Below are 13,732 nucleotides of genomic sequence, written 5' to 3'. Positions count from 1 at the left end.
TAACCCTTAGATGGTCTCTAGCGAGCCGTTGCTGCTGCCTGTGTCACTGGAGGGCGAGTTCTCCAATAGCATGAAGGAGATGATCGGCGGCTGCTGCGTGTGCTCCGACGAGAGGGGCTGGGCCGAGAACCCGCTTGTCTACTGCGACGGGCACGGCTGCAATGTCGCAGTGCATCAAGGTGAGTAGGCAGGTGAGTGCCAGCTCACCCGTTCTGGCCTCCAGCCTTGCCACTTCCTTCTTGATGCTCCCTGTCCTCTTCCCTTAGGCCTGCTTCCCTCCCTGCCCCCACCTTGTCCGTTTTTTCTCCCCTTATTCTTTCCCTCCCAGCTCCTTCTTGTCACCCATGAAGCCTGTTTCCCTCTTTCTAGGGCCACGTGCTTTCTGGTCTGACCTGTCCTGTCATCTTCTGTCCTTCCAGTCTGTCTGTCTTTTCCCTCGTGTGAGACTTCCTGTATTGTATGACTTCCTATGTTATGGCTACGAGAAAGGAAGAACCCCCCTTCCAGGTTTTTTTTCCTTCCTCCTCGTCTTGTACCTCTTCTGTGTCTATACTTTCCAGTCCGTCTTTGCACCCTGTTAACAACGTCAGCTGCAGCAGTCCAAAGGCTACCTAAAACTCCTTTCCTTCTTTGTGGAACTTCTTACTAATCTCTTTTCTGGCAATTGTTGCTGTATCTCTGTCTTCTTATACGCGATCCCTGTTGTCCCTGCCTTTCCCAAATTAGAAAACATATTTGAGGAGCAGCCAGTAGACGAGGTGGGTTTAGGACTGGAAGAGAGCCGTGTGTAGGAAAGACTTAGCTGTCATGTGATTTCTTCCTCTGCTTGCCTTTCCTTGAATGTCATTTGGCTGATGTTTCCTGGTAGATGAAGAGACTTCCTGTTGTGGTTCTGCAGGGGGAGGATGTTAGTCGGAACGGCCGATGCTGGATTTATTTGGATTAGTGGAGGCTGGTTGGTTGGTTTCCAGCTCAGCTCAGGAGCTGGCATGTTCCCTCTATGTGTGATTGTTTTGTTTCTGTCAGTGGGTTGACCCTGCTTGTGAGAGCAGAGGGAGAGACTGGGTTCTGCTGCATATATTGTAAGAAAGGAAGTTATGATGACTTTTGCTTTACGTTCTGCTGCGTATATTGTAAGAAAGGAAGTTATGATGACTTTTGCTTTACGGTAGCTGAAGTAAGGAATAAGATGGTAGTTTCTCTCTGTCAACTCCCAGGCAGTCATATGAACTTTGACTCCTTCTAGATGGTGAACAAATTGGAGGAGACAAAATCTGAAATCCAGTTCATTAGTCTGAATGCCTAGGACATATGAAAATACTACTAATGTGTGTCTCATGCTTGGTCTTAAGTTGTGTTGAAGGTAATATAGCAACTGTTTGTTTCAGGTATATGCTCCTCTGTAAACTGACAAGAAATAATGAGAAATAGTAATAATTTAAAGAGATCTGCAAAAGACTTTCATTATTCTTGTTGATGTTAGAATGAACGCAGAGGGGCTGACAGGATCTGTGAAATTAGTCTGGTTTTGAATCAGTTTTTTGTTGGCTTAGGGGCCGAGTAATGTTAACCAGTAAGTTAACTGTGCTTTTGTGGAATCTTAGGATCATGAAAAAGAACACTAAAACATGAATACTTTTAGGAGTCATGCCTGAATCAGCTATTACTTCTGTATTATCTTGGGCCTCCTCCTTTGCATCTAGAACCTTGCTAATATTTTCAGTGAAACAATTTGATCATAGTGGCAGCTGGAGCTGAAATAGTGGAAACAAAAAAAGTCTGTTTTAGGAGGTATTCCTAATGTAGAGACATACTTCAGTAAATTTGGTACAAGAACACTGAACTTTTTTTTTTTTTTTTTAAGGTCAGATTGAAATCTGAATTTGAATTTGGTGCAAAGTGTGTAAAAGTACTGCTGCTTCTAAGTCCAGATGCTGTTGTAGAGGTTGTATGAATAGAAGAACTGTATGTTTTGATTTACTATATCATTGATGTTTTACACTTTGGATTTGGTGCATCATATGGAGGTGGTAGGAGAAGCGCATCTGCTCTTTTTGTAGTCCTTCTGTAGTAAAAGTAGTAGTTCTCATGATTAAAGTTGGTAGTCCTTATTTGAAGTTTGGACAGCAGTATTACCTGTGAGACTTTATTAACTGCATTTTTTGTTATGATAATTATTTTTAGTTCAGAGGAAACTGCTTTTCAAGTGTTAAGTCATTGGCAAGTTGTGGAGGACAAAAATCTTTTAATGTGTTTAAAGAACCTTTGAGTAGTCGTGGAAATACAAACCAAAGGAAGTCTTGGAACTCAATAAACAGTATCACAGTGTATCAGAACACAAACCTTTGGTGGTCTTTTTCAGGCTTTAGGTGTACTCTGTTACGTTTGCAGATACAAAAGTACTTCACTTCAACTTTGGTCTTTGCCTGACTGGTGTTGCCTTTGGATCTAATTGCCAGCCCCATCTCTGAGTTGCATTCTGTAATTTGTTTCTTACTCTGCACTGTCTCTTGCTAATTTAAATGTGTGATTGCACATTTAAAGTCTCCCTCTTAATTTCTAAAGAGGAATTCAAAGTCCCCCTCATCTGTGGTTAATATAGATGCAAGGAAAACAAGATGTTTTTTCTTTATTATACGGTAGAAAGGCCTTATTAAGATAGTTTGGTCTGTCAGTACTTGGATAATGTTTTTGAAAATCTGATAACTGATCTTAATATGACTACATGTGTGTATATAATAGGAAATTATTTCATTGACTTTCCTTCATAGATGGAAAGAAATATATATGATCATGAGATATATCTCATCTTTTCTCTTAACTATTAATTTATCATATATATTTCTTTTCTAGTTACACACTTAAACCAGGTTTTCTTATTTATGTAGCATATGATTGTCGGGAATTGAGATATTAAAAGTGTGATGTTGGATTCAAGACTACTTTTTTTGAGGAAGGCTTTTTGATTCTTTGTTAGTAGTTGTTAAACCCATAGAGATACTAGAATATACTCACAGCACTTGTGTTCTTGTATTTTCATTCCCTCAGCAGTTCTTAAGGCTTCTTGATCTGTGCGTTTTGAACGTGAACAGTATCACCAAATTGCTAATCTCTGTTTTCTGTGGGATTTCTTATCAAACTCCTGCGTTGTTTCTATACTATAAAAATACAGGTGACAATCTTGCAGAGAAATCTGCATGTCTCAAAATCTCTTTCCTAAGATTTTTTTTTTTTCTTTTTAACCTGGATATAGTTGCAACAGATCCAAGCCCTGATGCTCAGTTTAGTTTGTATTTGCTCCATATGAATTTTCAGGGGAAAAAATAAGCAAGCTTTGTATCTTTGTTCAGTTTGTTATGGATTTCTTACTTAAGTTATTTTACTTATGAAGTGTAAGAGAACCTGATCGCAATTAAGTGCATGCATGTTTTATGACAAACTTGGATTTGTTAGTTGCTTTTAGTTTTGTCTTAAAAATACTGTAAATGATGTGTTTGTTATTGTGAAGTGTTTTACCTGTTTTGCTAGTAAATAAATAGCAAAACAGATCACATGTGAAACACTGCTGCTTTTGAATGGTTATATTACTTTTCAAGATAGTCAGTATTTTTTTTTATGTAACAAATTTATTTAATGAATTTAGCATAATTTTTTAAGTGGAAGATTATTGTACTTCATTTCTAGTACCATTGTGATAGGATTTCATGTGCAATGTATAGATGTCAATTTGACTTATTAAAATGGTGGGATATCAACTAATACTAAGCTTTTTTTTTGTTTTAATAACAGTCATATTAGTAGTACTGCAGTGCTGCTTATGTTTGCTGAAATATTTTGTCTTGTTCAAAACAGCTTGCTATGGAATTGTTCAAGTACCCACTGGACCTTGGTTTTGCAGGAAGTGTGAATCTCAGGAAAGAGCAGCCAGAGTGGTATGTGCTTTGTTTATTCAGTAATGCTAGTTATAATGCTTGTGTGGATAATATTTACCCAAGTATCCCAGTAATAATAGAAAATAGCTTAGCTTTCTGTCATAATTCCATCTAGATGCCATTCAGAAAGACTTGTTTTCTTTTTTTTTTTCTTTTTTTTTTTTTTAACTATCTCTAAGTATTCTTACAATTTCTGTGTTTGGGGGTTTGTGTTGTTTGTGTGTGTCCTCAACTGTTTCAAAGATTATTTTCTTCTTATCTGTGGTGTGGGTTTTGTGTTATTTTGTCAGTTTAATACTTACATAGTTAGGTTCAGGGAGGAAATAGAATCTGTGTCCAATTTTCTTTTACAGCAACTTTAGACTCCCAGTTGAAAGCTTAACCAATAAGTAGTGTTCTTAATTTGGGAATCTAATGCTTACTTGGAATGTGACACTTCTAACTGAAGAAACATTTTCTTTCTCTGTCTTTTTAATTTTTTATGGTAAATATTGGGGATTCAGATACCACCCCAACACTCTTTTTTTTTTCTTGATTACATAAGTTTTTTTTTTTTTTGATCAGGCTTGTATGTTATTAGATCAAGCTGCATGATATCAGGCCTTTTTAGAAAAAGACAATCAAGTTTCTCGCTACTTGGTGCTTTTTAGTTTGTCTTCCAGCAAAAGATAAAATAAGAGTATTTAGACTCTCAGTAAGAGTGAGAACTCAATAAGACTAAGCTATTCATTTGCCGCTGAAAATGTTTTTCATATATAAATTGGAAGAGAAGGTGGTGCAGCATCTTAGGGCAACGCGTAAACTGTTTCTGACTTTCATATCTAAAGGCAAATGAAGAGCCTGAGACGGAATTTTTGGTTACTGTCAGTGACTGGCAAAGTGTTTACATGAGCTGTTTGCTGTGCCTATTTCCTTTTCTAATATAAAGTACTGTAGAAATAGTAGGATGACTTAATGTTGTGTGAATTTTTGGCACAGAACTGAAGAATCTTGTTCATCCACTTTTTCCCCAACTTGCTTCTAATGTTTTAATGCTCTAGTAGCTTAGACTTTGTTACTCTTTCCAAAGCAGACCTGTTGGTGGGAGCAAGAATGGATTTATTTCTATGTACTTTCCAAATATTTGTCAACAGAAGATCAAAATTGCCACACTTTCTAAAGAAAGGCTGTTTCTTTTCTTGGGAATACCATCAGCAATGTAAAGTTTTAAGAGTACCATTTTTTAATGTTGCTGAGTTTGATGTATACAGGTTCACAGCAAAGTTGAAAATATAGAGGGGGGAAAAGTGAGATGGTGGCCAGAAGGAGGATTTGTCTTGTGCGTGGTAGGGAATTCTCATCAGGATTTAGAATATGATTATTCCTGACTTCTGACATAGGGAATGAAGAAGAATGGTACTGAGTTCTAAAATAATGTTTCACTGTATTCTGATAATTTTGTGAATTTACCAAAGAGAATAGCTTTGATAGGCATTATACTGCTTTTCTTCACCGTTTGAAGTTAAGAAGGAATAGTGATGAACTTAACTGAATTCTCTGCCCGGTGTATTCTATTCTTGTTTCCACCTAACGGGGTCCGTTTATGATACAGTTCAACAAGTTAATTACTGATCTTGTTTTGAAAAAAAAAAAATTAAAAAAGTCTTTCTCATTTGTAATATAGCATAGGTTTAAATGGTTCTTAAGTGAAACTAATTGCGTGTGAGGTAGAACACATTGGCAACAGTTGAAGTTTTACCAACTACTTGTATGTTAGTGAGTTAGAAGCCTGGTGTCTGTCTCTGAGATGTCTTGGAGAAGCCCTTAAAATTCAAAAACTAAACTGAAGCTCTGACTTCAATATGAAAACAGGAACTTTATTGTAACCAGTTTATCAGACTTGGAAGTTGCATCATGCTTACTTGCAAAAGCAAACCTCCATATCATCACTGTAGGAGGCTGAAGCTTAGTTTTTCTGTTGGCCTTTTTGTCTAGAAACAAAACCAGAATTAAATTTACTGTATTACATTGAACATGCTTCTACTTACTTATTTTTAATCTTTAAAAAGACCTGAGTCTTGTACTCAAGACATATTTTTCCCTGCTGATGCTGTCTGCATTGTGTGTTTTTTGGAGTTCTAGTAGACAGCTGGGGTGAAATCATGACAGGGGTGTGTTGTGGATTTTTTCTTTTTTTTTTTTTTTTTTTTTCTTTAAGCTGCAGTAACTGGGCAAATAAATCCATTCTGGTAAGAGACCAGGGTTAATTGCTTGCACTAAAATTAGTCTTGCTTTAACAACTGAAAGAAACTAACTCAGGAGCATGTAACTCAAGTAGGTGGCTCACTAGAGAACTTCTTTTAACAGCAGGTTAGAGTGGTAGGCTTCCCGTATACTTTCAGCTGTTATACACTGGTATCTACTGTATTGCCTTTCTTCTGTGTGCTGCCGCTAAGCTGGTACATACTGCTTGTCAGTGAAAGTGGAGGCTGATTATTAATTTTTTTTTAGCTGCACAAACCACTTTATTTTTGATTGTGAGGTGGTAGCCAGTGTCTTGGGTTTTGAATGGTCAACTACTAGTTAGAAAGCACAGTTCCATACCTGGCAAGTAATACTGACTCTTGCCTCTAGCAGAGTCATGCTTTTGTGTATGTGAGAGAAACTGCGATTTTTGTAAATCCAAACTGTTCAGATAATGGACACATTGGGGTGTCTCGTAATTGTTTGACTTACCTTATAAACATGCATATGTAGTACGTAATAAATAGAAGGCTGTAATCTCAGTGTGTACTTTTTACAATCACTATGTAAGTTTTTAACTATTGCTCAAAAAGTCTTAATTTTTCCTAAATCAGCTAATTTATCTTAGCTGACCTATGGTGAGCTTGGAATGTGAAGCTCTTCACGATGGGTGGCGACTGCTCTCAGCTTTGTCTGTGTCAGCACCAGCTGTTATTACCCTGCATAGCAGGCCCTTTTGATGTCTTCAGATGTACCTGAACTTCTGAATCAAAAAGCAGGGCAGATGCACGTTGATGTAGGAAAAAGTAATATTGGGTTCCATGTGAGGATGTATGTACCTGGAGCAGTACATACTGTCTTGGGAAACTGGATGTTGTCCAGGGACTGATAGTACTGGTATCCAAAGAGAGACTAGAGAAGCTAAGTTTAGGAAATGTAGCACAACTGTTCAAAAAGGCTTTTTTCCCCTATCATCCTATTATGTGTCAAACATCTTTCTTGATGATCTTATTTTAAGAATGATTTAATTACAGTATATAGTGAGGTATAAATAGACAATGTGTTTATGGTTTACTACAAGCTACTACTATTCATGCTTGTCACGAAGAAGCTGGAATAATCCATGTAATAGAGATAACAGGCAGCACAGAGGCATCCAACATTTGTACAAACAGTTAGCTTGGTCAAGCTTATTGGCTACGTGTAGATGCTGGTCCTTGTGAATCCAGAGAATTCAGAGACCAGGAGATCTCAGTACTGAACTTCAGTGTTACGAATTCCAGGAAGTTTTACTGCCTCAAGCACAGCTCAGCTTGTACATGTGAAGTCAGATTGTTTGCAGCATCGCAAGTGAATTAATATGCTATTGATCTGTTTCACTGGAATATGTATATTACAAGCCTGTCACTGTGTCTGGAAGAGTGTTTGGATTTGGTACAGATTATTCTAACATCGTAAAGGTGGTGCTTTTTCCACTTGGCATTTCTCTGTTAGTTTTTCTTTTGATGGGGTGGCTTATGAAGTTGAATGCAGTACTGACCCAGAACATTTGCGTGACAATACAGCTGGTCTAATAAGCCACCTGGATTTTAGTCCTGGGGAATGTGTTGAGGGGGCTGTGACTCCCTGTGGAGCTAGCCACATAAGATTTGAGATAGTATTCATCTGGATCTCAGCTGAATCTAGTGTAACTGGAGTCTCTGCACTTGCACATGTGTTTCTTGGAACTCTGTGTGGAGACCAAAAGACTGTCATTGCAGAGTCAGTTTAGATCATACACTACTTAAAACGTAAGGATTCAGAGCTGTAGAAAAGCAGCTATACTGTTTATCTCCAAAGCCAGTTCAGGTATATTGTGCTCTCATAGTGATAGGTTCCTGCTAATAATCCTGCCAGACCCGAGCTATTCCTGCATCTGTTGCACAGATATCCACTGTCTGAACACTTGATTTTTTTTTATTTTCTTTTTTTTTAATCTTTAATATAACAACGGTTGTAGTTCTCCTCTCCAAGTTCTGTTTTTTTAAAAAATCTTTCATCACATGCATCTCCAAGTTTGTTATTGTGGAGTTGCTCATAAGAGTTGTATGATGTATCCATAGTTTAACACCCCAACCCCAGAATTTGTGTTGTATAAAGTAACTGTAGGTGGAGTATTATTTGCCTTTTGCCTAAGCAGAAGGAGGCAAAGAAAGAGGAAATAGGAATGTAGGCTTTCGATATGCAGATAGGTTTGTGATTGGAGGTCTGACAGCTCTGGCTCAACAGGCTGCCTCTAGGGGAATGGAATCTCTGTGCCTGTGCTTAGAAACAGTTTTGATGTGGTTATTACACCTGTACCTGTAAATTAGAATGCACACTGATAAATATGGTCACAATAGAGACGAACTAAACTTAGTTTTAGAAGAAGAAAACTTGCTGTTTTCTTTTTTTCTTTGATTTGAAATACTGTCCACAAAATCATTCATGACTAATATCCTATGCATTCTCTTTGAAGATATCTCTTGAAATAATTCTTAAGGAAATTTTGAAATGAATGTTTTTTTATTGTGCATCCATAATTTTTTTTTAAAGGACACTTTATATCAGAATATTACCACGATTACTTTAAGAATACTATAACAAGTAGTTTTTGCCACTTTATATTGCTTTAGTTTTGAGCATACAACACAAAAAATCACCTATGTACTTGTGTTATTTGTGTGACTTTTACACAGCAGTAGAATCATAAACTTCTAAATGTAAACTTCTAAATAAGAGAAGAAAAAAACGACTGTAAAATACAAATTGCTAGTAGAGTTTTTTTTATAAATATGAGAAACTGCTACTTATTAACAATATTCTCCTGCTTCCTCCTTCCCCCTCTTCCACAAAAAAAACCCCACACCGACAACACAGTCTGGGCTTTTATGAATGGCTATGGAGTCTGGAAGGCAGTGAATGCTTGTTTGTAGCTGGATAACTGGAATAAAGAGTCTGACTAAAGATACTTAGGCACAGCAAGTTGTTTTGGGTTTGCGTGGCAAGGTTTTTGTAGCGAAGGTGGTATAGGGGGGACTTTCCGTGAGAAGCTGCTAGAAGCTTCCACCATGTCCGATAGAGCCAATGCCAGCTGGCTCCAAGACTTGGCCGAGGCTGAGCCAATCAGCAATGGTGGTAGTGCCTCTGGGATAACATATTTAAGAAGGGGGGAAAAACCCAACTGTGCAATTGCAGCCAGAAGAGAGGAGCGAGAGTATATGAGAACAACTCCTCTGCAGACACTAAGGTCAGTGAAGATGGACGGGGAGGAGGTGCTCCAGGCACCAGAACAGAGATTCTGCTGCAGCCCGTAGTGAAGACCATGGTGAGGCAGGCTGTCCCCCTGCAGCCCACGTAGGTTAATGATGGAGCAGATGTCCACCTGCAGCCTGTAGAGGACCCCACATCGGAGCAGGTGGATGCCTGAAGGAGGCTGTGACCCAGTGGGAAGTCTGTGCTGGAGCAAGCTCCCGGCAGGACCTGTGGCCCTGTGCAGAAAGGAGCCCACACTGGAGCAAATTTGTGGGCAGGACTTGTGATCTCATGGGGGACCCATGCTGGAGCAGGGTGTTCCTGAAGGACTGCACCCTGTGGAAGGGACCCATGCTGGAGGATTTCACGCAGAATGTGGGAAGGACTCATGTTGGAGAAGTTTGTGGAGGACTGTCTCCCATGGGATGGACCTCACAATGGAGCAAGGGAAGTTGAGGAGTCCTCCCCCTGAGGAGGAAGGATTGGCAGAGACAATGTGTGATGAACTGACCGCAACCCCCATTCCCTGTACCCCTGTGCTGCTGGAGGGGGAGGAGTTAGAGAAATTGTGACTAAAGTTAAGCCTGGGAAGAAGGGATGGGTAGAGGGAGAAGGTGTTTTAAGATTTAGTTTTTATTTTCTCATTATCCTACTCTGGTTTGGTAATAAATTAAATTAATTTTCCCCAAGTCAAGTCTGTTTTGCCTGTGATGGTTATTGCTAAATGATCTCTTCCTGTCTTTATTTCGACCTATGAGTCTTTTTGTTATATTTTCTCTCCCCTGTCCAGCTGAGGAGGGGGAGTGAAAGAGCAGCTTTGGTGGGCTGGAGTCCAGCAAGGGTCAACCCCCCACAGTCCTTTTTGGTGCCCAAGAGCAGGGCATGAGAAATTTGAGATAAGGATAGTAATTGGGACAGGTAATGGGCAAAACATGGACTGTACAGAGCTAGAGTGGGAAGAGTGGAATGATCGTAGGGAATTTTTATTCTAATTGTGGTGAAGGTTAAACTACTTCTTTTGTTCTGAAATGGTATGGATTGAGTGATGTGTGTTTCTTGTTTGTTACATTGATGGGTGAGTGTTGTTTGCTTTGCATTTCATGAGTAGGAGAAAATATTTTTACCTGTTCAGATTTTTTTATTTTTGTATACATAGTGATTACAGACACGTAACCTTATTGCACTGCACCACAAAAGATGGCAGAATTGCTTAGGATTGCATAGAGTCTGATCATCAACGTTAGAAGTACAAATGGCAGAAGGTGCTGCAGAAGTGCAGTTATAGTTTCTGTGCATTTTTCACTCCAACTGGTGAATTAAACCTTGTGCACTGTATTGTGTGCTGTGCATATCAAAGTGGGAGTATTAGTGCTATTTCTGATTGTGTTGTATTCATGCCTTTTTTTTTTTTTGTGCACTGCATTTTTCCCTGCCTGTATGCATATTTGCAACTCGGTTTCTAAAGACACAGCTGAGTTCATAAACTTGTTTGAAGCATTTCATTATAGCAGAAAAGGTCTGCAGATTTTTTTTTCCAGCTTTGATTAGCTGCAGTTTATTTGTTTGTGCAGTAACTTATAATTACTTTATGCTAAATATGGATACATAGAGTATTCAGGCTTTAAAACATAGTGTTCCATCACTCAAGTACTACTTGATCAAAAATTTTTTAACACAGGTATCAATATAACAGGTACTCTAGTAAATGCTCTAAAGGTTATGTGGCAAAATTACTAACCAAAGTGAGACTAGAGTGGAACGTTTTCCTTTACAGAGATTGCTTAATTCTTATGCAGATATGTTTTCTGTTCGTTTTGTTGCTAGGCTGTTAAATCACTGGCGGAAGTCACTCTAAAGTAAGCAAGGAGCTCCTCAACTGCAAGGAGCCTTAATTAAAATGCATGCTAGCATTTTATACCTAGGAATTTTTAGGGTACATCTGTGGTATGTTGCAGGAGGACACTGAAGTGAACCATCGCGTACTGTGTTTTCTTCAGCTAGATTGAATCGTGTCAGTAGCATATTTTCAGTCTGATAACAATAGCTTGGGTGGAAATCCAGCCAAACATGACATAGCCTTCTGATGCTTTCCATTAAAGATCAATGTGTGAATCTTAAACTTTGTGTATGTTTATAATTTGGATTCTTGCAACATCTAGCAGGGCTTGCTAGTCTTAAATAGGTAGTGTGAGATTTATGGCTTTGGATTTCTGGAGTAGCCAGATCTTGATACATGCTGTGTGTTGTGACTATGTTACATTGTACTCTATGTTCTCTCTTGTTTAATTACCTTACATGTATTGAGTAAAAGTATGCCTGAATGTCACCTGTAGTACGTACTGACTGGATGGTCTTGGAAGAATGCTGATTTGCATGTTGAGTGCCTCTAATCTTCTTGTCATAGTCTGTAAATTTATTATCTGTAGTAGATGTTTTTGACAGAGCTAACTGAATCTGCATATATTTTTTCTGATGCCTTGATAGAGAGAACTAGGTTGTGTCTCTTTAATTTATCCAGGTGTAAAACCCGAAATGCTTCAGGTAGTCAGTCTGTTTTTTCTTTTACCTGTCAATTGTCTGCTTTAAAAAAAAGTTCTCTCCTCCTGGGACAGATGACTGAATAGAGATGGGGCAGAGATTTGGCAAATTTGTCAGGATCAAGAAATGATTATTTAAAGATGGAGATGACTTAATTTCTTAAGTTGTCAAGTTGCAGAACATAGCACTTTCAAAGAGAAGTACTGACAGTATGCGTTCGTTTGCTCTATTAGTGGTGTCAGCCAGTTGGGGATTCTTGAATGTGGCAGAAGATCTTTTGATTCCTGTTGGTTCTTCATTGTGGCTTATAAATGCTGGAGTCTGGTGTGAACCGTAGGTTGGAAACATTGGAACTTTAGTTTGCTTCTTTTCAGATACCTTGGCTGAAAAAGGGCGTATTTAGCTACTTGCTGACTTCTGCTTCAAATACTTGCAAGCTATCATTTATTAGAGCCATTTAGATCAAAGTAGTGAAAGGGGGGTATTTCGGAGGTTTATAAGTAAGGTCTTAAAATAGTGCAGGTTGAGACTGTTGATAAGGTGTATTACTATCCAGCTGTAGTTTAGAAACTGATAAATAAGAAAATGGGGATTTGGTTTTGTAGATAGCAGTCTCTTCGTTGGCTGGGCCATGTATTCCTATAGAAGCCTTTGGAAAAAGGGTTCAGCAATTCATCCTTTTTGCTGTACTGAACAAATGAAAAATGAACGTTTGACTCTGGCAAGTATTATAAAGCACAGGTGTAAAAGATCAGAAATAAACTCTTAACGAGAATTTTCAAAGTACCCAATGGGTTTTAAGGAAAAAAACACAAAATAAAAGTTTAGTAAAATACCAGAGTAAAAGGATTTGATAGGAACAGATAGCATAAGTTTGGCGTGAGTAGAGGTTCAGTAATTTTGATAGCATCTGGGAATGCTTGTGAATTTTATTGGGCTTTCTGGAGGCTTCAGGGGCTGAGAGGATGATATTTTCTGGTTAGTCTTGTACGTAGTCAGTATAGGTTTTGCTTCACAGAAGACAGCTTGAAGGGGTGAACAGAAAAATTATATGTCACTGGATTCTGAGGGCTGGGGTAAGTTATTGCCAGCAGATGTAGACATGGTCAGTCTGGTACGCATCCTGTTGCTGGGTCTGTTTTTGTACTAACTGCCTGTGAATTCTCATCTATTGATAGAATTTATGCCAAGATCTAAATTTCTAGTATATTGGTTTACACTGCTTTGCAAATATCTGTGGTTTTCCCTTCTTCTGGTTGTCTAATCTTGCAAAAACTGTTTCTTTGTAGGCTCTAAGGCATTTGTTCTTCTGTAGCTACCCTCTGATTAGCTGAATTTGAGTTAGGTTTTCTGTTAAGTACAATCTAGTTGTCTGTGGTGTAATTAGTACACTTCTATGTAAGTATCTTTAGAATATGGCCTCTCTTTATAGAGGGAGCTATGTTTAGTTTGTACATAAAACAAAATAATCACTAAAATGACCCCAGTTTTTTCCAGGTTTATTAGGGGGAAAACAGTGGTTTTTTCTTGTTTTCAGTACAGTGTATGTGTATTATTCTTTTTAAACTTTAACTCATAACTTAAACTTTCAAACTCATTATTGCAATAACTACCCGTATGGATGTCTTTACCCTTCTAAACCAGCTTTTTAACCCATATTAAGATACTTTGTATTATCTGAAGTAATAGTGTATAAGACTATCTAGCATATTCAAGGTCTATAGGATTGGGAAAGATCATCTTAAATATGATAAAGAGTATTAGAG

The 13,732-nt window shown here is 38.2% G+C and overlaps 1 protein-coding gene across 4 annotated transcripts in view; it reads left to right on the top strand.

The window, feature by feature from the left end:
• Nucleotides 1-13,732, top strand: part of MLLT10 (MLLT10 histone lysine methyltransferase DOT1L cofactor) — a 148,178-nt gene that overhangs the window by 10,498 nt on the left and 123,948 nt on the right. For all 4 annotated transcript variants that reach the window (XM_063324681.1, XM_063324679.1, XM_063324682.1 and 1 more), the window contains 2 exons: nucleotides 11-179; nucleotides 3,853-3,932. In XM_063324681.1, the coding sequence (XP_063180751.1) occupies nucleotides 11-179; nucleotides 3,853-3,932 (249 nt within the window). Of the gene's footprint in view, nucleotides 1-10; nucleotides 180-3,852; nucleotides 3,933-13,732 lie in introns of those variants that run through there.

This window comes from Chroicocephalus ridibundus, chromosome 2, assembly GCF_963924245.1.
Source record: "Chroicocephalus ridibundus chromosome 2, bChrRid1.1, whole genome shotgun sequence".
NCBI classification, from domain to species: Eukaryota; Metazoa; Chordata; class Aves; order Charadriiformes; family Laridae; genus Chroicocephalus; species Chroicocephalus ridibundus.
The sequence above is the reverse complement of the archived record's forward strand: the minus strand, read 5'-3'. Positions and strand labels throughout refer to the sequence as shown.